At 33.3% G+C, this 25,485-nt stretch overlaps 2 protein-coding genes across 2 annotated transcripts in view; one reads left to right on the forward strand and one right to left on the reverse strand.

Annotated features, from left to right (window-relative positions):
- The window catches only part of LOC129230444 (phosphatidylinositol transfer protein alpha isoform-like), a 68,135-nt gene extending 58,003 nt beyond the window's left edge, over positions 1-10,132 (reverse strand). Inside the window, exon 1 of the mRNA XM_054864845.1 lies at positions 10,082-10,132. Within this exon, the coding sequence (XP_054720820.1) occupies positions 10,082-10,098 (17 nt within the window). The 5' untranslated portion in view covers positions 10,099-10,132. The remainder of the gene's footprint in view (positions 1-10,081) is intronic.
- Positions 10,133-11,126: 994 nt separating this feature from the next.
- LOC129234655 (anaphase-promoting complex subunit 5-like) overlaps positions 11,127-25,485 on the forward strand; it is a 72,049-nt gene continuing 57,690 nt past the window's right edge. Inside the window, exons 1-3 of the mRNA XM_054868695.1 lie at positions 11,127-11,213; positions 16,582-16,842; positions 22,830-22,912. Of these exons, the coding sequence (XP_054724670.1) occupies positions 11,172-11,213; positions 16,582-16,842; positions 22,830-22,912 (386 nt within the window). The 5' untranslated portion in view covers positions 11,127-11,171. The remainder of the gene's footprint in view (positions 11,214-16,581; positions 16,843-22,829; positions 22,913-25,485) is intronic.

Here is a 25,485-nt window from a genome sequence, read left to right on the forward strand (position 1 = left end):
TATACCCAGCAATAGATAATAAATCATCATCACTTTCGGTAGCCCATGTCTCGGTAACTCTAATAATATTCAACCTCTCATCTATTACTATGCTTTTCAATTCTTCCATCTTGTTCCTAATACTATGAGCATTTGTATAAAAAACCTTAAGTAAGCCCATCTTACTTTTATTCAATGCTGCACGATTGTTTGAATCCCAAGTGTTAAAATCTTTTCTCTTATTAGCCACCCTATTTCCGTTTCTACTAAAATCCCGATAGTTAGTACCCTTTCGAATACTGCTCCTTAAACCATGCCCCCCATTCCAACTTAGTTTTTTGATTCTGAAACCTCTAAAACCAAACCACTAACCATTTTGACCCCTGTAGAGCTCAGATGTAGGCCATCCCTAGCAATCCAATCTCGTTTACATCTACTCCACACATCAATAAACCTGATACTACGCTTAACGCAAATTTCCTTGAGTACCAGGTTCATACACCTAGCCCGTTGGTTTAACCAACTCCTATGCACTCCATACCTGGGAAGCAAACCAACCACTTGGACATTTGCCGAACAGTTGGTTGCTTTGTCCAACAGGGAATCCCATTCCTTTGTAAACTCATCGTTACTATGGCCTACATCGTTAGTTCCCACCCACAAAGTAACTACATCCTCTTTATTAAATATCCCCTTCTTTTCAGCAACCCTATTTACATCTCGCACCTGAGCCCCTGGCAAACAACATCTAGCCACCTTACGTCTAACTCTGCCTATTGAGTTTCCCACCTCACGCACCATTGAATCTCCCAAAATTATACCCTTTGTTTCTCAGTCAGTCGCCTCAGCAATAACTTTCCCCTTTACCTCTGGGATTTTCCCACTATCTAACACACAGCTAATGCCAACCTCCTTTTTGCTAACTTCCCCCTTTCCCTCTGGAGTGTTTACCCCATCTACACGCCTACAGCCTAATGATAACTCACCCTCCAAAGTAAGCATCCTAACTCTGATTTCTGAGAGTTCAACACAGTTTGTGCAAATGAAATCCTTCTCAGACTCATCCTTCCCCTTAAACAAGCAGAACATCTGGCATAGGTCACAAGAAATCCACTTGTCCCCTTTACCACTTTTAACCTCCTTCATTCCAAATTTGCGTTAAGCGTACTATCAGGTTTATTGATGTGTGGAGTAAATGTAAACGCGATTGGATTGCTAGGAATGGCCTGCATCTGAGCTCTACGGGGGTCAAAATGGTTAGTGGTTTGGTTTTAGAGGATTCAGAATCAAAAAACTAAGTTGGAATGGGGGGCATGCTTTAAGGAGTAGAATTCGAATGGGTACTAACTATCGGGATTTTAGTAGAAACGGAAATATGGTGGCTAGTAAAAGAAAAGGTTTTAACAGTTGGGATTCAAATAATCACGCGGCATTAAATAAAGGTAAGATGGGCTTACTTAAGGTTTTTTATACAAATGCTCGTAGTATTAGGAACAAGATGGAAGAATTGAAAAGCATAACAATAGACGAGAGGTTGGATATTATTGGAGTTACCGAGACATGGACTACCGAAAGTGATGATGATTTATTATCTATTGCTGGGTACAATTTGTTTAGACAAGATAGAGTAGGTAAAAGAGGTGGTGGGGTTTTATTTTATGTCAGAGACACTTTGACTTGCAATGAATTGGTAATTAATGATAAACCTAATGAGATTGATATGATTTGGCTGGAGTTGATGAACAATAAGGGCAATAAACTACGTTTAGGGAACATTTATAGGCCATAGGCCACCCAACTTAAGCCAGGGTCAAGATGAACAGTTGTTTAGTATTATTAGTGACATTTCAAGCAAGGGGTCAGTCATTATAATGGGAGATTTTAATTTTCCAGGAATTGATTGGAATAATTTTTACCATAGTAATAGCAGAGAAGAAGAATTTTTGAAAATAATTGTCTGTTTTTTAGATCAAATTGTAACTCAGGGTAGTCAACAGGACGTGATTTTGGATCTAGTTTTCTGTGATATGGAAGGTTCTGTTCAGGGGTTATGTGTAGGGGAACACATTGGAGACAGTGACCACAACAGTATTAGGTTTGGGATTAAATTTGACATGTACAAAGTAGAGAATTTTAGGTTTGTGCCCAATTTCAGAAATACTGATTTTGTGGCACTTAGGCAGAGTTTGAAAGCAATTTTTTCTTCGGGATTGGACAATAGCGATGTGAATCTTCAGTGGGCAGAAGGAAAAGCTAGCGAATACGGTTGGGGATCATGTATCTTTTAGGAGAAAGGGTGTCAACACTAAAATTTGGCCAATGTGGTTCTCCAGGGAAACTAAAGACGCTCTAAATTACAAGCAAGCTGCTTTTCATAGGTTTAGAGAAACTGGTCACAGTGCAGATAGGCTCCAATATTGTAAGGCAAGGCGTAAATTTAAGTATCTGGTACGGATTCAGAAAAGAGAGTTGGAGCAAAGACTGGCAGATAACATAAACAGGAATCCTAAGAGGTTTTTTGCATATGCTAATTCGGGGAAAGTTCGAAATAGTCATATTGGGCCACTGGTTGATAAGCACGGAATTTTAATTCAGGACGATAGTGATATTGCTAATGTTCTTAATAACTTCTTTTCGAGTGTTTTTAACGATGACTGTATCTCAACAGTTGACACTAACAAGACACAAGCTATAGTACAGCTTGAGGACTTGGTATTTTCCAGGGATGACGTTTTAACTTCATTTGAAAAAAATTAAAGAGACTAAGGCTCCGGGACCTGATAATATTTATCCAAAAATTTTAGTTGAATGTGCGGAGGAATTAGCAGATGTAATCGTAAATATTTTCAATGCTTCTTATAACTCGGGGACAGTGCCAGAGGACTGGAAGCTAGCTAACATTACACCGCTCTTCAAGAAAGGGTCTGAAGGGGGTGCGGGAAATTATAGACCTGTGAGTCTAACTTCGGTGGTTTGCAAAATTTTTGAAACATTGATAAAAATTAAGATAGTAAATTTTCTAGAGACTAATAATCTATTGACCAGTTTTCAGTACGGTTTCAGGAAAGGTAAATCTTGTGCAACTAATTTATTACATTTCTATGACAAAGTTACCATAGCTTTGGACAATAAGAAGCCTGTAGATGTTGTTTACATTGATTTTCAAAAAGCTTTTGATAAGGTACCGCATGTTGCTCTACTTAGCAAATTAGCTGATATTGGAATAGGAGGGAAAACTTTCATTTGGGTAAAAAGCTGGCTGACCGGAAGGAAACAAAGGGTAGTTGTAAGGGGAAATTATTCTAATTGGAGTGAGGTTTTAAGTGGGGTTCCTCAAGGATCAGTGTTAGAGCCTGTTTTGTTCATTGTTTTTATGAACGATATTCACAAAAATATTTCTGGGAACATGAATTGTTTTGCTGATGATGTCAAAGTTATGGGGACTGTGGAAAATGAAGAACAAGCAAAACAGCTGCAAGAGGACCTAGATCATATTACGGAGTGGGCTGATAAATGGGGTATGGCTGTTAATGTTGGGAAATGTCAAGTGCTACATTTAGGGCATGGAAATAAGCGTACAAGTTATTATTTGCAAGGTTCAGTCATTAGTCATGCAGACAAAGTTACTGATCTGGGGGTCTTAATAAGTCAGGATTTAAAGTTTAGCCAACAATGCAGCATTGCTAGTTACAAGGCCAATAAGATGCTTGGGTTTATCAATAGATCTATTTCAAACAAATCTGAAGAAGTTCTTCTGCCTTTATATAGAAGTTTGGTAAGACCTCATTTGGAGTATGCTGTTCAGTTTTGGTCTCCTTATCTTAAGAAAGACATTAATGCATTGGAAAGGGTTCAAAGGCGAGCTACAAGGCTAATAAATGAACTTTCTCATTTAGACTACGATTCCAGGCTTAGAAGGCTAAAAATGTATAGTCTTGAGCAAGGAACAGACCGAGGGGACATGATTCAGTTGTTTAAATTTATTAAAATGAAAGATGTTACGGGGCTGAAGTTTAGCACTGAAAACAGGACAAGGGGTCATTGTTTTAAGCTATTTAAATCTCAGGCTAACATGGATGTTAGGAAAAATTATTATTTTAGCAGGGTAGTGGAACCTTGGAACAGTTTACCGGAAGAGGTGGTAATGAGCAAGGGAGTAGATAGTTTTAAGAGAGCCATTGATCTTCACTGGGGATTGTAAATTGACTAGGACCAGTCTAGCTGGGCCCAGAGCCTGTTGTTGGTCGTCACTTTTGTATTTGTATTTGTATTATGCATATAACTCCCATTCTAGCTCAAAATGGTACACTTAAAAAGTCAATACAAAAATGGAGAAATAATGCTAATTATTAGAATTAGAAAGCATTGGAAGTAAAAGATACAAATATTACTAAATCTTAAGACAAGCAGTAACTTAAACAAGTTACACCCTAAACAGAGCAGTCAGGCTTAACAAGAAATCAGCACAATTTAGGCTTAGCTACACAGAATAGAAAAACACTTTAAGAAAGCAAGTAAATCAAAAATAAGACTTAAAAGCACAAGAATACTTAATTATATGATAAAATACAATAAAAATACTGAAACTAAAGTAGTAAAATAAACAATTTCAGTAAAAAATCACTTATTTCAGGAGCAGCAAAAGCACTCCCCAGCAACTCTAGCGCCCTCTAGCGGCGAAAAAAGACATCTAGATCCTCTTGCAGCTGATTTACTTGTTCTTCATTTTCTACAATCCCTACAACTTTGACATCATCAGCAAAACAATTCATGTTTCCAGAAATATTTTTATGAATATTGTTCATAAAAACAATGAACAAAACAGGCCCTAACACTGATCCCTGAGGAACCCTGCTTAAAACCTCACTCTATTTAGAATAATTTCCCCTTATAATTGTCCTTTATTTCTTTCCGGTCAGCCAGTTTTTTGCTCAAATGAAAATTTTCCCTCCTATTCCTGTATCAGCTAATTTGCTAAGTAGAGCAAAATGCGGTACCTTATCAAAAGCTTTTTCAAAATCAATGTAAACAACATGTACAGGCTTCTTATTGTCTAAAGCCATAGTAACTTTGTCATAGAAATGTAATAAATTAGTTGCACAAGATTTACCTTTCCTGAAACTGTACTGAAAACTAGTCAATAGATTATTAGTCTCTAAAAAATTAACTTTCTTGATTTTTATCAATGTTTCAAAAATTTTTCAAACCACCGAAGTTAGATTCACAGGCCTGTAATTTCCCGCACTCCCTTTAGATCCTTTCTTGAAGAGCCGTGTAATGTTAGACAGCTTCCAATTCTCTGGCACTGTTCCCGAGTTATAAGAAGCATTGAAAATATTTACAATTACATCTGCTAATTCCTCTGCACATTCAACTAAAATTTTTGGATAAATGTTATCTGGTCCCGGAGCCTTAGTCTCTTTAATTTTTTTTTCAAATGAAGTAAAACGTCATCCCTGGAAAATACAAAGTCCTCAAGCTGTACTATAGCTTTTGTGTAGCTGGTGTCTTGTTGTGCAATTAATTGATTTTGAGCTTCAAGTTATGTCTGGACATGGACACCATTTACTTTCTTACACCACTAACAGGGGTGATTGTGACACCATAAAAAAATACCTGAACTTTTTTTCCCAAGAAGAAAAAGTGTTTTGATGGGCATATATATATACACATTATGTGTATGTACACATTATTTATATGCTTTACTATTTGCTGGGGCTAAAACTCGAAGTTTTAATTGGACTTTATACGTCCATGTGCATGGAGGGAAGTAAATTCTTTTAATTTTTTAAAATTTTTCAAAGAATGTTTAATTTTCCTTCACTGTATCTGAAGCCTTAAAAATTAATTATTCATTTACTAAAAGTGCATAAAGATTTCAGAATTAAATAAGTTTGGGGCAAAAGGGGCAGCATGTATTATGATCACTGTGCAATAGGGCTGGGCGATATCCGAATTTTAATACTACGATATATCGCTCTCCAAATATCGATATTTTCGATATATATAGGTCGTTAAATTCATTTTATGGGGGAGGGGGGACTGCAAAACCTATTACATAAGCATCTGCAACAGAGAAAAGCCATAGGCTATCTTGGTGAATAAATATTTTAGCAATTTATTCTAATATAGCTACAGCAAGGATTTTCGTGCGTTTGTGTCGGGGGGGGGGGGGGGGGGGGGATCATGAGGCAGATTATACCACAGAAACTTTTGGAGAAATGAATTTAGAAGAATTTAAGTCTTTTAATTAGTGAGTGGCAATTTTTGAGGAAAAAGGGTCTTGGTAAAATTGAGGGGTGCCATCGCAGTTGGGGGGGATGGGCACTCCTAGTTACATCATCTGCATATTAAGATATGCAACAGAAAAACGCTATTAGACATCTTGAAAAGAAAATATTAAGGGGGAAAATATCAAGTAACCCTCCTTCCTCTTCTTATCTAGCCTTTATACCATCTCCAAAACCGGCTGTTCTTCAACAATTACCATAGAGATTGTAAAATATGACGGTAGCTTAAGCATTATACCAAACAAAACGTCTTCAATTTGGACTTTCGGATTTTCATTAAACATCAACCTAAATTTTACAAAAGTGGGGTTTTCTGAAAATATAGGAGAGCCGGTATTTTCGAAGAGGAAGATACCGAAAATCAAGATGAAAAAACCGGAAATCCGGTAAAATACCGAAACACAATCACTCCTGCACTAATAAAAATGAAATAAAAACATTACTCAATTTTACCGAATAACAACAAAAACTTACAATACGTAATAATTGACTTTCATTATGTTAACATGTCAAAACTCAATCAGTAGAAAAGAAAAAAATAAAGAAATAGGAAAAATATCCCAAATGGTGCTAGTATTAAAAATCAAATATATTAATAAATATCTGAAATATAACTAAGAATGTTTTCTTTACTTCTATGTGGCATTTAAAACTGCATTGGACTCATGTTGAAACCTGATTCGAAAAAGCGAAATAGTTATATAGCGGGTTTCTCGAAGAACGAATTTTGGAGCTAACGCGAATTCCTTACATGCAACATGAAAATTTTTGGAAGTGAATCGCAGAGCTTAAGTATTGCCTTATTTATTGGGTACTAAATGTTAGTACTGTGAATTGACCTTTTCTTTAACGGCACTGAAATCAGAAGTTCCTTACACCATACTAGTGGAAACATCGTTTTGTTAACGTACAAATCACGTCCAAGATCGTCCCTCGTGCTATATCTTTTTCATTATAAAAATGACATTGATGAAATATAATTTCACCATGAGGCCTGCCGGTGTTTCTTGTTCATTTGAATTTAATAAGGTTTTAGTTCCAAAAAAAGAAGAATGTTTGCACATTTTGAAGAGAAAAGGGGAATTATATTCCTTACTCATCTTTTCCACATCCTATCTGTTGCTGGGTATCATCAGAATTTTTGGTATGTGTTACTGGGGGGGGGGGGGGGGGGAGGTCAAACTTTTTTTCGAAATTGAGTAAATAAAAATAGAAATAACTAAATTCAGAGGATACAGGTGCAGCCAAAAGTTATATGAGATGTAGTTGCATAAGAGAAAAATAGTTTTAAAAGTCTAAATAAATTTAAAAACTCGAAAAATTGAGCTAATCTGAGAGCGATGTCTTAAGCATGTCTGTTACTGCTGCCGTTACCTTAAATAACAAGATATGAAACATGTGAGTCACAAAAATTTATAATATGTTTCTGTAACCATGGTTTTTACATTTTTGGTGCTAGATGTAGGCAGGAGCTGAATTTGACATATATTGGCATTCCTTATCCCTACTCCTTCCCATTTGTGGTTTGTAGCCACTCTTTTCCAAATTTTCAAGAGCTAGAAAATGAAATTTTTTTTCATTTTCAAAAAACGCTGCACTAAATTGGCAATTATCGCTTATTCTTTTCTTTCTATGTATGCTCTATTCGAGGCAAATATTGAGGAAATGTGAACATTTTGATTTGTTTTTGAAAAATTTGAAAAAGATTTTAGATTACATACTAACAATAGGGAAATGTTGGAATTCAAGTTTTTTCATGCTTATTTTCATCAAAAAGCAAGCTTGTAAAATAAAACTTTAGTTCAATCAGTACTAACAAAATTGCAACCAAAAATGTGCAAATATTGCCCTTTACCTAATCACAATAATATTTACTTTTTTGTAACACTTGTGATCCATTTTAGTCACACTCTAGATGTTATTATGTACACAGGACTCATGAATATCATATGATCTGTAGTCTGAAGGATTTGATAGCAAGGGCATATGGGGGGATAGCAAGGGCATAAGGGAGGGCTGAAGACCCCCCTTTGAAATTAGAATTTCTTTGTTTTTAGTACTTTTTTCTTTACAAAAATGTAAAAACATTTATTCTCCAGCAATTAATGAATAAGTTATTAAAAATGTCAAATTTTAATAACTCTAATCTGTACTGAAATTGGTTTCTATTTGGAAAATACCCTGCTAAACCATGGGGAAAGTATCTGAGCCCCCCTTAAATTTTGCATATGGGCGCCCTTGTTTTTATAGTGCGAATTCCCTCCCATCCCAATTAGTAGAGATTAAAAAGGTTAAACTGAGCATTGAGCAATTAGAAAAGTGACCAGTGACAAGGCACAGCTAGATTGGTCTTAAAAATTGTATCAATCCTTATTGAAGAGTAAAACTTCTCTTAAAAAGATTCCCTGCTTTGTAAATAACAGCTGCCATTCATTATTCTAAATGCCAACAACTCGATTACAGCCAAAGCAGTAAACTTCCAAATTTCAAGATTAATCTGGGATTTTTAAAGCTTCAAACAATGATCTCGAGATATCACTTCAGAAATTTAGGAATTCAACAACTTCCATTTCAATTAATTTAAATACTGTACTTACTTGAGCATAAGTGTAATTCATGTTTTTAATGAAAAATCTCAAAAAGATTAAGAAGGTTTTTTGATTTTTTTTCAAAATTTATGTTTTGAAGAAAAAGCATGAAAGAAAAAAATATATTATTTAATTTATAGAGGTCTGTAAAGATGATAAAAATTTAAATATTTTCTTTCTACTCAATGTTGTACAAATGAAGGAAGAGGGTGGGATGGGGACTATATTGCAGGCTGATTTTCTATAGTTTTTCTTTCTCTTTTACATCAGTTTGAAATAACATGAAACTCGGTTAAGAATATATAAAGCTTTATTACATTATTCAATGAATTTTTACTGCGTACAAAAACCATTTATAGCAGGCAAATTTTTAATATTGAATAAGGATAAAAAAGGGAAAATTTGCGATTTTATCTCAAATAATTATACTACTTTTAATTTACTTTTTGATAAATTAAAAATAAATTCAAATTTTTGTTTTAAAAACCTTTAAGGGGCTACAATAAAGTTTCTAACTGAATTTAACTGAAAAATATAACACATGATCAAGACCTATATATTCTAACAAATTATATTTTTCAAATTGTATGTCAATGGCTTTTTTTTCCTTAATAGAATTGATCTTGATTATGTGTATGTTGGCACTAATAATCTACATCTCATAATTTAATTATCAATGCAAGATCATAACGAACCGCTTGTGTAATCAAATATTTTCGATGGAAAGGATTAATTCATTACTTTTAAATCGTACATGCAAAATAAGTTTCCTTTAGAGGATAATTTGGTTCCTAATATTTAGTAATTTTGAGTGATTTTAAATAGGATAAAGTGGTTCTATGATACCTGCATCTTTCAAATAATAAATTTACTTCTCTCTCTCGACATCATGGACTCTAAATCGTATCTTATCTTAAAAAATCAAATTATGCGATTTCAGTTTTAACTCCAAATTTTATGTTGATCTAAATGATTCCCGCAACAGCAAATGGCTATGTCCAATGATTTGAAAAGAAGTAAATAAATAATATTTTTCATGCGCTCCGCACAAAAAGGTAAATAAATTTATTTTGTAATATGTAAGAAAAAGTAGTAGCGGAAACTTTTATTAAATCAACAAATTTTCAATAAAATTCATAACGTATCAGAGTCTTAAGCTGTGTACGTTATGTACTTAGAAATTTAAAATAACTAAATAATATATACATTAAAAAAAAAACCTACAATTCTTTAATGATCATTTTTCAATTCCAAACCACCGAGTACTCTTTTCACATGGGGCGGAGAAGTGACGTCAATGCTACTGCAGAGCCAGATTTAAAGAGCAAAGAGTTAAATGAAAACGAAAGAAAGCTACAAATTGCCACACTTTTAAGGAAATATTCCTACAGGTTTCTGTCATTTGTTGTGCTCCATTTCACGCATAAGAACTTCCTACTTCGTGATCAATCATTTATGATGATCAACGGACTGAAAAATATATTTAGAAAATCTATAATTTTCAACTAAATATTTTTTCTGCTGGACTTCTATGTTTATTTAAACTCATTGAAACATTTCGTCATTGAAGTATATTTTTTTCTTCTAAATGCAAAAGCTCTTATTTTTGAAATCAACCACAAATGTATTTACAGAATCCACCATTTATTCTTTCTGCTTTTTGTGATTCAAATTTTGAAAATTAATAGATATATTTCAATAATAACATATCACAAAATGCCCTAGATGAAAACTTTATTAAACGAAAGCCAGCCGTTCCTGATTGAAGTATGAAAACTATGTTTTTATATAAGAGGAATCTAATTAATTTCATTGATTTCTTCATACTTTCCGTGATGCGTGCCCAAATCTGATGATAATTCAGAGGAGCACATTAATTTTGGGGACATAGCAAAAATTACTAAATAACTTCATTACTGAGGAAAAAAAAATCTGAATTACAAAATGTAAATATGTATTCACACACATATTTACATTTTGTACTCAAATCTTCTAGCAAGTTTGGGGACAAAAATCCAAATTTTAAATTTGGAGGTTATTTTGTTTTCAAGAGCTGTTGCGGTGTTTTTAAGCAAAAAATTTTATATATTTAAACTTGAGGGTTATTGCTAAATTTTGAGAGACTCCAGATCACTTAAGATATTATTGCAAATTAAGAATGTGAATACTTTTGCTTCCAAAAACGAACAAGAACAAGGGACTCCACCAATAAGGAGAGGAGTTCGGAGTTAAACCAGGACTGTAGCTGTTGTGCGGCAATTGTTTACAAGTTTACAGTTAACAGTTGTGCGAGGATGTCAAGTTGTACCGGTGAATGAACTGTTTAATTTTTATACAAGCGATAAAAGGAAATAAGGTATAAAATGTAAATTGCATAAGGATTTTAAAATAACGTATTTCTATGTAGTGTCATATTTTTCATGTAAATATATGTGACGTATAGTTGAACTCGGTTAATGGGGCATTTCACAGTATTTGTGACAGGCGTGTTCGTAACAAAACTTGTTAAAAGGTTAAAATTTTTAGATATATTGAAAAAGCACATTCCAAAGGACATTAATGTCATATTTTTTTCTTTCTTTACTTCATACTATCCATGTAATCGCAACTAAAACATCAAAAATACAACTTATATTGTTACGGACTCTACATTGAATTTTTCTTCAATAATGACTTGAACTGAATTTGAAGCCAAAACTGGTGCCTGGGACAAATAAAGTAAAGGATTATCTTTAATACTTATAATAATTTTAATCAAAAAGTGCATTCGTTAAAAAATTACAAGTTGTGAAAATGGTGATTGTAGAGTCCGTAACAATAATTAGAAGAAAAGTTTTGTTAAAATTTTTATTTATGCATTTTACATCACTAAACTGAATATTTTCTAATTTCACCTATGTTCCGTTTTCCCGTTCAATTTTGAACAGTTCAAATCCTTTAACATTAATGCCTACGGCACAACTAAAAGTCAAAACTAAAAGTCAATATAGATCCCAAACTTAAAAGCAGATCAATTTCAAACAAATTTTATAGCTCTTGATGAGCAACTCCCGACTCATACTCCTAGAATTTCAGTACAGCTGACTCTTAAATCCAAAACTTTGGTAAAAATTTTTGACACAGAGGGGAAATGGACCGATTCCAACTGTTGGAAATTTAAGGTTTTCGGTTCGGACTCCGACTCCTTTATCCCAAAATAAGTCTGACTCTGTAACATTGGCAGAGCTGCAGACTTTAAGGGAAAATGAACAATTCCAAGTCTTTGTATTAAGGACTCCCGAATCTGAGACTCTTTTATCTCAAAATGAGATATTGACTCTGACCCAGACTCTGCAGCCATGGTTTTTAGTTTGAAGTAGTTATTGTCGGTATGATTTTTTTTTCAAGCTAAAGTTTTAATTTATGTAATGAGTGTTTAGAGGAAAAATTCTAAATCCTTTATAGGGGTGCCAACAATTGAGCCAAACTGCACCAAAAGTCCGCAAAATAGATTTTTCTGTGCCTAAATCGGACAAACTTGCGCCAAAAGTGTGATTTTCCATGTAATGTTGTAGTTCCTTCAATATATTTAGGAATTTTTTCAGATTATCATCAAGCTTATGCATTTGGAACTTGTTTTTACGATTTTTTTGACTTGTCCCGATTTTTTGCGCATTTCAAAATCCGATTGCATCCGCTTTTGAAAAACTCGATCGTTTTAATTTATTATATGATTCTGTTCCTTTGACTTGAAAAATTTTGTATTGACCATTATTTTCAACCATTCTTATCGTTTGTTTTTAGAAGAAAAGGAATTATAAGTTCGTCTTTTATTGCCACGCCCACTCAAAAATGGCAATCCAGTTGCATCCAAATTGATTTAAGCGAATGCTATCTGTAAAAAATAATATAGTTCACCAGTTTTTTAGCTTGGGTTTCTTAAGCTTTTAGGACAGAAAATTGATCTCTATAATTTTGGGTGGAGACACTTAAGATAGCGAAAATCAGGGAATTCCAATGCTCTGGTTTTGAAAGGGATTAAAGATTTTTTAATGGAAAAAAATACATTAGGTGCTTTGTGTAAAAAATGCTATTTGCTGGTTTATTTTTTTTACGCATCTATTTCTTCAGATTAGCGAGGCGTGTTTCATTTCTAGAAATCAGGTTAAAACGTTAATAAGTTCTGTTTAAAATAATTTGTTATTTTAGCTAATTTTGAGAATATTTTTTGATCAGATACTAGAAAGTTAATATTGGTATATGGGAAAGTAGGCTCGTTTAGTTCTGGACAGAACTTCTTGTTTAATTAGACAAATTCTGTGAAACTAGAATCAAGTTGAGGGAGAGGGCTGGTTGGACGACATGGCACGTTGGACCAGTCAGCAATTATTTTAATACTATTGATATTTTTTATTTCAGTTCATAAGCAACAAATAGCACCTATAGTTTTACAAATCCTATTATAAAATCACATGATACAGCTAGGGCCCAATTTAAACTTAAGGTTTTCTCAGGCTTGGGGCCTCTTTTGTTGTCTTTTATGTTAGTATCAAAACATGCAAAATTAAAGAAAAAAACCTTTTTTCCCTTCTGCTATGCGAATGGGTCCTCTGATGCATAAAACCATGTTTTTTCCTTTTTTTTCATGCTGCCCATTCTCTTGTGTATGAATTGACTCGGGGGAGGGAGGGGTTATCAAGAGTGATTCAAAGACCCCCATTCAATTGCGATATATAAATTAACATCAGTTTTAAGGGGTTTGGGGATTTAAATTGATAAAAAATTTACACTCTGAGGCCTTATAAAGGATAAGTGAAACAAAGATAGTACGAAAAAAATATGCAAACAAACAATTTTTTAAAGTTATTCACTCTTTTGCAAATTAAGGTAAAATAAAGACTAAAATATGTTTTATTTTAACAAATCATTGACTAATTGACATAAAGAAAGGAAAAAATAACGCATCATCTTTTGCTGACATTGGCTTTTGGTATATACAGTCAAACCGCATTATTGCGACACCCGGATTTCACGACAATCTGGATGTCACGTCACTTTTTCAAAGTCCCAAACTTATGCCACCTAATTTGAATGTTAACAGTCTCCGGATTTTACGACACTTTTTTTGGTGCAACTCCGGTTACGATGATACTTCAAGCTGCGCTTCGAGCTGATCAAATATTTCTTTGCAACTGAAAAATTTTCAGTAAAATATTAAAACACATGGAAATGTTTGTTGTAGGAACTTTGGACTCAGACAAGAGATTTTACCTGGCATGACACCTCAAGAATGACGAGGGGCAAGTAGATAAGTTCTGAAAGGTACAGGTTTCAGATTTTGATAAGATGAGGGACAATTAGTGATGTGGATCGGATAAATATCCAGCGAGTAGGTAAATATTTTTTGGGTATTTACCCAAAGCCTGGGTAAATACCCAAAAACTGAGTATTTTACAAAAATTGCAAAAAAGTGAATGGTTTTTTTTTTTTAAATCTAAATGTGAAATAATTGGTAAAACTGATAGATACATATATGTATTACACAGTTTATAATATTTTTTTATTAAAAGACTTGATGAAATCATGAAAGAAACATATGGTGAACCAAAGAATCTTTCTTTTCAATGTCATAATTGGAGAAGTATAAGCAATTCATTATGAACTTCAGGATTTCAAAATCACAATCTAGGTTAGTCATATCCAAAATGACAAAAAAGGAAGCATGAAGGATGTTTGGAAGAATAAACTGAGAAGTTATTAAGACTATCGTGTTATTTATTTTATTGATATTTAAGTGATAACATGGAAAATATAGAAACAGTTTTCACATTAATAAGCAAAAAAAAGCAAAATATTCTTTTCTGTTGCCTTGCTCATTTACATTTGCTCCCCTGTAGGGTGGGAAGGTAAATATTTTTTTGGGTATTTTTCTGAAGGGGGGGGGGGGGTAAATCCCCTAATAATTGCGCATTTTGCAAAAAAATTTTAGGTGGTATTAAAAGGTGACTATTTTCTTTTTTAAACATAAATCCTAAAATAAAAGATTAAAAATTTTAAATGTTTATGTACATTATGTGTGTGTGTGTATATATGTGTGTGTGTGATACAGAATACACCTGAACAATTGAACTAAGTTTGGAGGAAATTTCTGCATAAGATATAGGTAAATAAATAGTAATAATAAATTGAGCAATATTTCGTTACATTTTGATGTCATGCAGGGACATATTACTGTGTTATAAAAGACTAGGACCTTAAAAAATTAATGTTTGCTTTTTTTGTAACCAGTTAATCTTTTTACTTTTTGTAGAATGGCTTTTTATATCTGAAATTTGGCTATCGACATTGATCAGGCATATCCAACACATTTAATGTGAATATCATATTAGATTGCTAAGCTGTTTCACAGAATAATTCTTTAAATATGTGATCAAAATACAATTTTTGGGCAAAAATTTATTGTTTTGTATATTGTTGGTTGTATACAGAAAAGTATTTTTGTTGAATATAAATTTTTGAAATAAATACCCGGGTATTTACCCATTTTGCGTATTTACCCGGGTATATACCCTGGGTATTTACCCCTAAAAATAAATACCCTGGTATTTTACATCACTAGGGACAATAGAAAGGAATTCAAAGCAGGTGGATTACTGGACAAGGGAAACAGCAGAAGAGAAAGACCATAGCTACCTGAAGTTGTAGGTGGTCACTACAAGTTTTTCCCATGAGAGAAAAAGAGATAAGAGCTCCTCATAAGATTGAAAAGGGACACACAACTCTAAAGTGGATAAAAGAATTGCAAAGGGTTTTTTCACTTTCCTGTCAAAATCTAATCAAATTGCCAACAACAGCGAAGAGTCTTGAATTGGTTTCTTTCTTGCTGATAATTTCGTGGAAAGGAGGAGTGTTAAAAATGTTATTCAAATGTAACACTCTTTGGAAGTCTTGTAGAATGGGGGGGGGGGAGTGAAGTTTTTTTTCTTAAATAATTTTTGTTATATCTACCAATAATTCAAATTTACATTAGTTTAATCTAATTAAAAACATAAAATGCTATTAGTTTCTGCATTAAATCTAATTTTGTTGTTGATTAATGTTTAATTACAAATTTTTAAACTATTCCGGTTATGACGTTGCTCCGGCTATGACGACACTTTGTTGACAGTCCCAAATGTGTTGTCGTAACGAGGTTCGACTGTAGTTAGTTTTTTATCATCTCCCCAACCAATCAACAAAATGCAACACTGGATTAAATGTAAAATTATAAATAGTAAAATATACGTAACATTCTTTAATAGAAATAGTGTAGAGGTTTGGAAAAAAGTAATGAGAGAGTAATATTCTAGCCACTCAAACAATTCGTAGTTTATACACATGATAATAAATGCAATTAAAGCACTTGATACATTCATAAACTTCCATCTTTTTGTGTTGTAAAACAGATTTCTTGTAATCCTAAAGCATATGTCTGTAGTATTTTTGTTAATTTGTGCTTTTTGCATTGACTGATTTTTATTTCACTTTTTTTAAAGAAAGGTTTTAATTAACTGTTTTATGGTTTCTATGATGCTTTAAATTTCACCTCAGGGAATTACTCATAAATAATGTTTTTTTTTTAGAGAGAGGGGGAGAGGAATAAACATATGAATGAAACCAAACTGACATTCATTAACTTTTATGAATAAAATAGTTCAAACAGTACCAATGGTTATATTGTGATCTCATATGTGTTTTACTTGCAGGAAGCAGATCATTTCAAGTTGCTGCCATTTTTGCGAATAAAAATGGTTCCTCCTGATCTTCCATCTTCTAATTCTAGTGCCAAATCATCTCGCGATTATGTGACACCTCATAAAATTTCTCTCTTAGTTCTTATTAAAGAATTTTGTGTTGTTAGACATCGTTCACTACATAAAAGGGCCATCCCAAGAGATGAAAATTTATGGGAACACACAAATCTACATAATCGACATTTTGCTTCAACAATGTTGAAATTAATTCAGGTAAGTATTCTACTTTTATATGTATTTTTTTTTTGTTTAATATAACTGCCTTACGCAAATAGGGTTTTAGAGAGTGCCTTCAATAATTTTACAAAAGGAGTTGTTTGTGAAATCAGGAATCAATCCAAGATTTTACTTTTAGGTCAGCATTTTGTGGGGAAAAAAAAGAAATTTATGTGAGTTTTCCTCTTTTTGTGAAAAAAAAAAAAAACTATTTTTGGATGTTTCTTTTATATATTTTTTGTGGAAAAAACCTGTTATATTGTATACTGCATGTTTAGCTATCAAAAACAGGGGTCGATCCAGCGCCAAATTGGGACCCGCTTTGCGGCCCCTTCAGAAATTTCCGCATGGCAAAAGCGACCCCATTCACAAAATTCCGCGTCGCAAAAGCGGCCCCATTCACAAAATTCCCCATCGCAAAAGTGGCCCCATTCACAAAATTCCGTGTCGTAAAAGCAGCCCCTTCACAAAAATTTATAAAAAAGCAGCCTTTTTACAATATTTTTAAACTGCAAATGTGTACCCATCTACGCGGAAGCCTGCCTCTCTTCCACCTTCCCCCATCTTATATGTTAAAAATAATGAGCAGGTGATAAAGAATTGATTCGATGATTTTCTGCTGTTCCACGAGTGCGAAATGAAGACTGACTCATTTCACGCCACAGCAAATTTATCACCTATATTTTGTTTGCTTCAATGACCAAATACTTCTGAATTAAATATTCCTTTGAATCATTGTAACTTCAATTGTGTCTTAGTTGCACATATCCTTCATTTATTTATCCATATTATTTTGTCAAATTATGCACTTTTAATTCTCAAAATTAACTGCAAATTGAAACCTTGCCAGTTGCAGATCTTCTAGTTTTTTTCCTCTTTCTTTTTTTTTTAATTTTTTTAATATTCTCCTGTTTTTTCAATTTGTTTCTATTTCCTTCAGTTTATTTTAAAAAAGTTTAAGGTTCATAGTTGGGGGGGGGGGGGTATCTTACGGAACTGACGAGCAAAATTTCTGAAAATTATTCCCAAACTGAAGTTAAAAAGAATACTCAAAAATCTTATATTTTCCTTTTTTTAATCAATTGCATAGAAATTCGCACTGAATACTGGCGCATGCTGATGCAAATCGTATTGTATGGCAATTAATTAAATCCTGTTAGAGTATAAGTGACTACACGGGAAACGCCGAACAACCGATTGGCGAAATTCCCTGTAGTCTGTAGTTGATACTGTCCGTTCTCGAAAGCTCACTTGACACGATCGCATTTGATGAAAAAAAAAAGTGTGATTAGGCCAGTGGTACCCACTTTTTCTCATATTCTTTAGTTTAAAACAGCGTTTCTCGATCTTTTTTTGACACTCAGACCGGTAAAACTTCGTCAAAAAATTTCATGGACCGGTAGAAATTTTTACTTTTTTTTCACTAAAACTAATCTGTTTTTTTTTTTTTTTTTTTTTTTTTTAAACGAATGCCAGAAAGAAAAACCTTCTACTTAAAATAAACTTACAAAAGTTAATTGTAAGATTGTTTTTAATAACTTACACACTTTGAATGTAAAAATAACCGCAGCTAATTTGTGTAAATTTTTATAAGCCAAAAAATCTTGGAGAGAAACCACTAAACGTATGCAAAGTAATGGATATATTAATGCATATAATATCGTATAAAATTAGGAATAAAAATAAAATAAGGAAATTTTATTTTATTGGAAACAGGTATAATTCTTCGAGGATCGGTCAAATTTTCTCGCGGACCGGTGCCAGCGGAGAATTGCTGGTTTAAAATGCATTATTCATTTGTTCTTTCCTGCTATTTTTCTTGTAGACTACGTGTAGAAGCAAAAGATAACTTCCAAAGTCACGCTAGTTTGAGCGTACAGCATACAGTAAACCAAAAGAATAACGGTATCATTATTATTTATTTTTTTGCAGTTTAATTCTTAGATTCCTTCTTTTATTTATAAAATACAATGCCAGCTGAAAAATATCGTCAGTCATTCTATTTAATCTTGATGTGTTCTTAAAATAAATATGAAACTTCGAGATGAGCAATTTCGCAATTTTTTAACATGTGTCCGCTAATGGTAAGCAACGGGAACAACGCGCAAAAGAAGTTTTATTGAGTGGGATTTTATAAAAAGTTGCGGGAATCGCGTAATCTGCAGACGATAAATTAAAAAAAAACTGCAGACGATAAATTAAAAAAATGTGGTAACTGTATATTATTTCAGTTCGTTTTCTTTCTTGGTATTAATTTTTCTTTTGTAACAGATCGTTTGCGATCCAGGAGCGCAGACGATATTTTTCGTAATAAGCTTGTTCGCGCCTTCACGTGTGTAAGTGGACATAATTGAGGCACATCAAAGAATAAGTTATTCTATTCAATTATAATTTGTGTTTCGCAAAATATTTTGTTATGTTTTTAGCGGATAATGGAGCGCTGGAGATAGCAGCCGCAATAATATCAGTTTGGAGAGATCGCTTGTTCGTTGAAAATTATTCTTCAAGAAAATAAAATATGAAACGAGGACGTCCTGCAACGGGAGGTACCTCCCGAAATTCTGCGCATTATGTCAAAAAATTTCGCTCTTCGAACGTTGGATCCCAAAATATTGTGAATTTCTTCAAGTCGGCAATTAACAACCCCGATAATATCGCTACCACCACTTCATCATGCAGTAACAGTAACGCAAATGTTCCTGTTTTGGAGGACTCGGAAAATGCGGTAAACGATAGTGAAGCAAATGTTCCCATTTCGGAGTACTCGGAAAATGCGGTAAAGGATAGTAACGCAAATGTTCCCGTTTTGGAGGACTCGGGAAATGCGGTAAAAGATAGTACATCAAATGACAGTGAGGCAGTTCGCGAAAGTATAATGATTTTTGAGGCAGAAAATACTGGAAGTGAATCTGGAACAACTTCAACTGATGATGATATTGAGATTGAGCTATCAAATAATGATTCAAGCATTCTATTTGAGAGTACAAATGGAAATAAGAAGCATGCAATAAATGAAAAGTACATTGCAAATTATGAAAAGGTGTATAGCTGGCTTTACTATAGTTATTCAGCTAAGGGTTTTTTGTGCAAAATATGTTCATCTTTCATGAATGTTAGTGATTCGAACAAACCTTGAGTAAATATTGGAGTTGATATCAAGAAAAGCCGTCACCCTATAGAGTTTTAAAAAAAACATGAGTGCAGCAAAAATCACAGAGAGGCTGTCAATATTCAAAACTCTAGTGCAAAAGAAGGAATTCTCAAAAACATCTGAAAGTGCAGAGATTGGAAATGAAGCAAAAAAAAAAAAAAAAAAAAAAAAAAACCAGAAAATTGATTGGTAAGTTTATTCAAATTTTGCACTTTATAATCAAGATGAGCCATTTCTGAGAATTTTGAATCTCTAGTTAGATTTTTTTGGGGGAAATTTAGATGACAATGAAATTAAAAAAAAAAAAAAAACATTTGCTAACTTGTGGTAAGAATGCCACGTATTTATCCCACATTTCAGTTCAAAACTTTTATCTTTGAAAATACCAAAATTCCTAAATTTTACTTTGATTACGCAATATATATTTAGTATTAATTTGTGTTGAGTTTCAGAATTAAATTCTAAAATAACTTTACTTAAAATAAAATTCTTTTATATGCTGTTTTTATATTTTTATTTCTTTTGAAGACCTTGATTTCCTTACATCCGCCATGGTAAACGAATTTTTCGCATTTTTGATGTTTACTGTACCTTGTTAAGATGCAAACAAATAAAATTTCTTTATATATTTATGAATATAATTAAATTGCAAAGTTTTAAACGAAATACCTACTATGTAATAACGTCAAATGTCAAAAAATTAAACGCTGAATGCTGGTGCAGTATTATTTTGGGTTTTAATTACTTTTAAGTTTTTCAAACACATACATGGCATCTTTAATGAGTATTTCACTTCTGTGTTAAGAAATATGTGATATCTTTGAGTCTGTTCATATTGTATTTATTAAGAGTTATCATAACATTCAGCAGCATGTTCAATTTTCATTGCTCAAAAAGTATTTGAGAGGAGCAAACAGGAAACCTGTTGTGAGACTTTCACCTTAAGAAAGTGTGCCTTGCATATGTATATTTGTAAAAAACAATAAATGTAATGTATGTGTCAAATTACAAATAAAATGTTAAGGGTCTTACTTCCCCCCTCCCCCCAGCGTATTTTCTCGTGACAGCTTTCAGGTATTCTTCAAGAACTTGCAATCAACCCTGAAACCTGTCTAGGGCTTTTCTATAACGATACGACAGTTAAAAATGCTTTTATATAATCTTTTCCAAGAAAAAAATCACAAGAAGGTCTTTTTTACAAAAAATAAAGAAAATTCACAAAAATATTTTGCTTTTTCACAAAATGGGGACCCAAAAAAATAAAACCTGGATCGACCCCTGATAAATCTAATGTGGAATCCCTTTGGGGTGCAAGCCTTCACTGAGAATAACTTGGAAGCTACAGCTTTTTTTCAAATAATGTTTTGCTTTTAGGTGCATTGGTTGAGCTTAAAAGTGATAAAAGAACTGTTTTTACAAATGCCAGTTTTGCAGAAGGTCTAATTTTAAGCTATATTTAATTTTTTATTACGGCATTGAATTTTGTGAGGAGGGTCGCAAAGAGGACCCAATTTGCGTCTGATCGATCCCTGGCTATTAGGTTTACAATGTTTGGAATGCTTTTGATCTTCATTGGGTATTGATAAATTGACAGAGCCTAGCTTTTGTAGGCTTTATGCGTATCCTCACAAGTACTTACAAGTGTTCCCTTTTATATTGAGTGCTTGAAAGTGCTTACAAGTCCGAATTTTAGTGCCCAATTTAAAAAAAAGTCCTTTTTGCTCTGCCATTAAAAAAAATTATGACTACCTGTAGGGGCAAACTATGGTATTTTAGCTAATTTTCTTCTTTTAGCAATCTTCAAAGCTGAAGATCTATCAGCAACTTAAACTTTTTGGCTCTTTGAGTTTTTCAATGAGAGCTGCAGTGTTTTTCTTTCCCTCTCTAATGCAGATTTAGTGACAGACCATGGGGACGTTTTTCCCCTCTGCATAACTGTCAACTCTTGAAATTTATAGGTAGAAGGAGAGTTTGGAGGAAAAATCAAACCAGAGTAGTTTGTTCTACAATTTTTGCTTTGGTTACACAAGAGTATGGTACTAGACTTTTAGTTTGCACATTATCTTTTCGCATCACATTTTTTAAACAATCAGTGTTTTGTATTCAATTTTTCTTGAGTAATTTTGCGGATTATTGTTTTCTTGATTTGTTAACTTCATTAAAGAAAACTTGCTTTCATGTACTGCAATTTTATGCAAGAATGATATTCATTGTGATGATACAGGATTTATAAAGTGAAGTACAGTAAATTAAAATATATAAAGCCGCAAGTGAGGATGCAAGAGTTTTATATTTTATTAGTGTAGTGAGAAATTTTTCATGGGGTCACCAGTAGAGGTCATTAATTCTATTTAGAGGTCCTTATTTTTTTTTTGGGGGGGGGGGGGGGGTTAGTCCTTATGAGTCCTTGATTTTGTTTTAAATAAGTGTTTACCAACCCTGTTTTGGCATAGAGCTTATATCCTGGTACAGGTTCAGAGGGCAGTCTGGGGTCATGACCCATTTCTAAGTAACCTCAAAGGTAGCCTAAAGCTGTGGTTTGACATTGTATACATGCTAGGACGCATGATTCACACAATATTAATCCAAGCCTGCATCCTATTTCTGACAAAAAATGACACTTATGACAACCCTTCCAGAAATGACCCCTTTTAAAATCAGAAGCTTAATTACCACTTGGTCATTGGTCATTACTTTCATATTTTAATAAATATTTTTATAATTCTCCTAAAAGTTAAAAAGATTTTTTTTCTCTTTTTCTTTCTTTTCACATGAACACTTTTATAAGAAACTTTGAGCATCAGAATTTCTTCATTTTTTGTTTGCTTTGCAGAATCCTGATATGGACCTCAAACAACTGAATAACATTCTTCATCCTATTTTACATCCAAAGACCTATGAAGTGTTTATATCAAGGTAAGTATCAAGAATTTTTGCTGTTATTCTTGACATAGTTTTTGCTTACACAGTTAAATTCCATTACAGCCAACTTCAAGGGACTGCACATTTTGTTTGCTGTAACAGAAATTTTGTTGTAATGGAATTCAAACAATTTAAAGCCAATTAAAACTAGACTGAACATTTATTTTATTAAAATGAATATTTCATTGTATTGGTATTTGCTGTAACGAGGTTTAACTATACAGTGAATTCCGGTTAACAGGACCACATTGAGACTAGGCCATTTTGGTCCTAATAACCGGCTGGTCTGATTAAGCAAATAGGACCTGTGAAGTTTTCCCAAACATGCTATACACAAAACATTTAAATGCCCTTATGATTATTGTGAGCCCCATATGTATAGTGAGCATACAAGAAAGAAAAATTGCTGATTGCGAAATTTTTCCATTAAAGAATAAATTAAAATAAAACAAATAATATGTTTACACTCTTTCAACAACATGTTCAGACCGGTACGGTTTTAGTTATTCCTTCTAGTCAGTATCGATTCAATTCAATACCCAGAAGTAACTAAAAATGTGGGAGTGAAAATATAAGTGATTAAAAAGTACTGATAGGTCATTAAAAATTCTAACGAAATGTAAATTACTTATTTAAACAGTTTTTGTTTTGAAAACATTTACATATTTTAGAACGTGTTAACTGGACTGAAGAAATTTGAAACGTAATTGAAATTATGATTTCTACTGTAACAGTGCCGCTGTGCAATGAGAGTTACCTTGACCCTTTTTCCTGCAAACATTTCTGAATTTAATTGAAAGTTACAAGGAAAAATTATTAATTTTTATTGCGCTAACTATTAAGTTAGTTGACTTATTTAAAACTCGCTTTAAGCAGGCAATTTTTATTTTTTCTCCAATTTGTTCCATTCCTTGGTCCAATTAAACGGATTTTTGGTCCCAATAAGTGAATAATATCAGGCTTGTGTAGTGGGATTTGTTTTAGTTCTTTAATATTTGGTCCGAATAAGCAGCTAGTCCGATTAACCGGTGGTCTAATTAAGTGATTTCACTGTAGTTCTTTCTTAAATGCACCTTTTTCAAAAGAAAATAAGAACCAGTGCTGAAATTAAAATACAGTAAACTCCCGATTGTCTGCAAGCGGCTTATCTGCAGTCTTTCACACTTCAAAAAAAAAAAAAAGAAAAGAAAGAAACTTGCCAATAATTTACCGGATGCAGATATCGGAATGCAGAAATTATCGGAATTCCTTAAAGGCCAATAAGAATTGTCCTCTTTGAACTAACTGAAAAGCCGCAGATTCGACACAGAAAGTGAATAGATTTTCCTGAAAAACGGAATGGACGCATCCACTCGGCGGTCGTTCAGAAGGGTTAGGTGACCGTTGCTAGGGGCTGCTTTTAACATTAAGTCTTTGGGCTAAAAAATCCGTGCCCCAAAAAAGTGGCCGTTTAGAGGGGTAGCCGCGAAAGACACGTGGCCGCTCAGAGAGGTTTCACTGTACCCCTAATAGACGGTGGAGTTAGTGCAAAAACATTTCACTTCTGGATACCAGTATAAAATTTTGTACAGCACTTATGTTCATATAAGAGAGCAAAAAAACGCCAGGAGGCAATTGATTGGAGGTCAAAACCCCCTGTGGTGACGTCATCAAAATGGCCGCCATGGATCTGTTAGTGCGTTGGTTTAACTGCTTAGAACTACATAATAGGTCATAATTTTGTAAAATTCAAATACATTATCTGAAAGCCGTTTAAAAAGGCTCTTTAACAGTGCTTAGTTTTATTTTCTACTAGCGGTACCCGCACGGCTTTGCTCGCAGGAAAAAAATTAAAAGGTCCTTTGATTCGGTTGTATATTTACACACAATGGATGATGAATTTTTCGCCAATTTGCTTTGTTAATTGCTCGGCCATTTTACGGTTCCTTCCTTCCTCAGTTGTACAACAGCACTGGGTGGGCCCTGGCCTTCTCAACAATTTTTATGTCACGGTTCCATGTTATGATAATTTGGTAATCTACTCGTCCACGTTATAATAATTTGCTCGGTAAAATGTTCTTAAAATTAAAAAAGAAAAAGAACAAAATCGATTTTTCGAAAAATCGCTTCAAGGTGCACACCCCCATGCTACAAACTAATTCTATGCAAAATTTTGTAAAAATAGGCCGAACGGTTATGTGCGTCACAGAGAGACATCCAGACAGATATCCCAACAGATATTCAGACTTTGTGCTTTATTTTTAGTAAAGAAGACAAATAGTTTAATAATTATTACAATATCAACGTGAAAATTGATAGGAAAGCAATGACTTTCTGTATTCTCCGATATTGGAATAAAATTTTTATTGTTATGCCTGCATCATAAAAGAACCCTTCCAGTTTCATTAAATTTAAATTTGTACTTCATGTTTTAACACCTTTTGTCAGTATTTTACCTGTACACTGAATGAAAGAGAGGTTAAAATGCAGAAATAATCAAAGTCATCATCCCAAATGGATCGAGGATTAATGCTAGCGCATAATAAAACAATTTTGTTAAAAATACTTACAATTTAAACATATAAGAG

This window comes from Uloborus diversus, chromosome 1 (genome assembly GCF_026930045.1).
Source record: "Uloborus diversus isolate 005 chromosome 1, Udiv.v.3.1, whole genome shotgun sequence".
In the NCBI taxonomy this organism is placed as follows: domain Eukaryota; kingdom Metazoa; phylum Arthropoda; class Arachnida; order Araneae; family Uloboridae; genus Uloborus; species Uloborus diversus.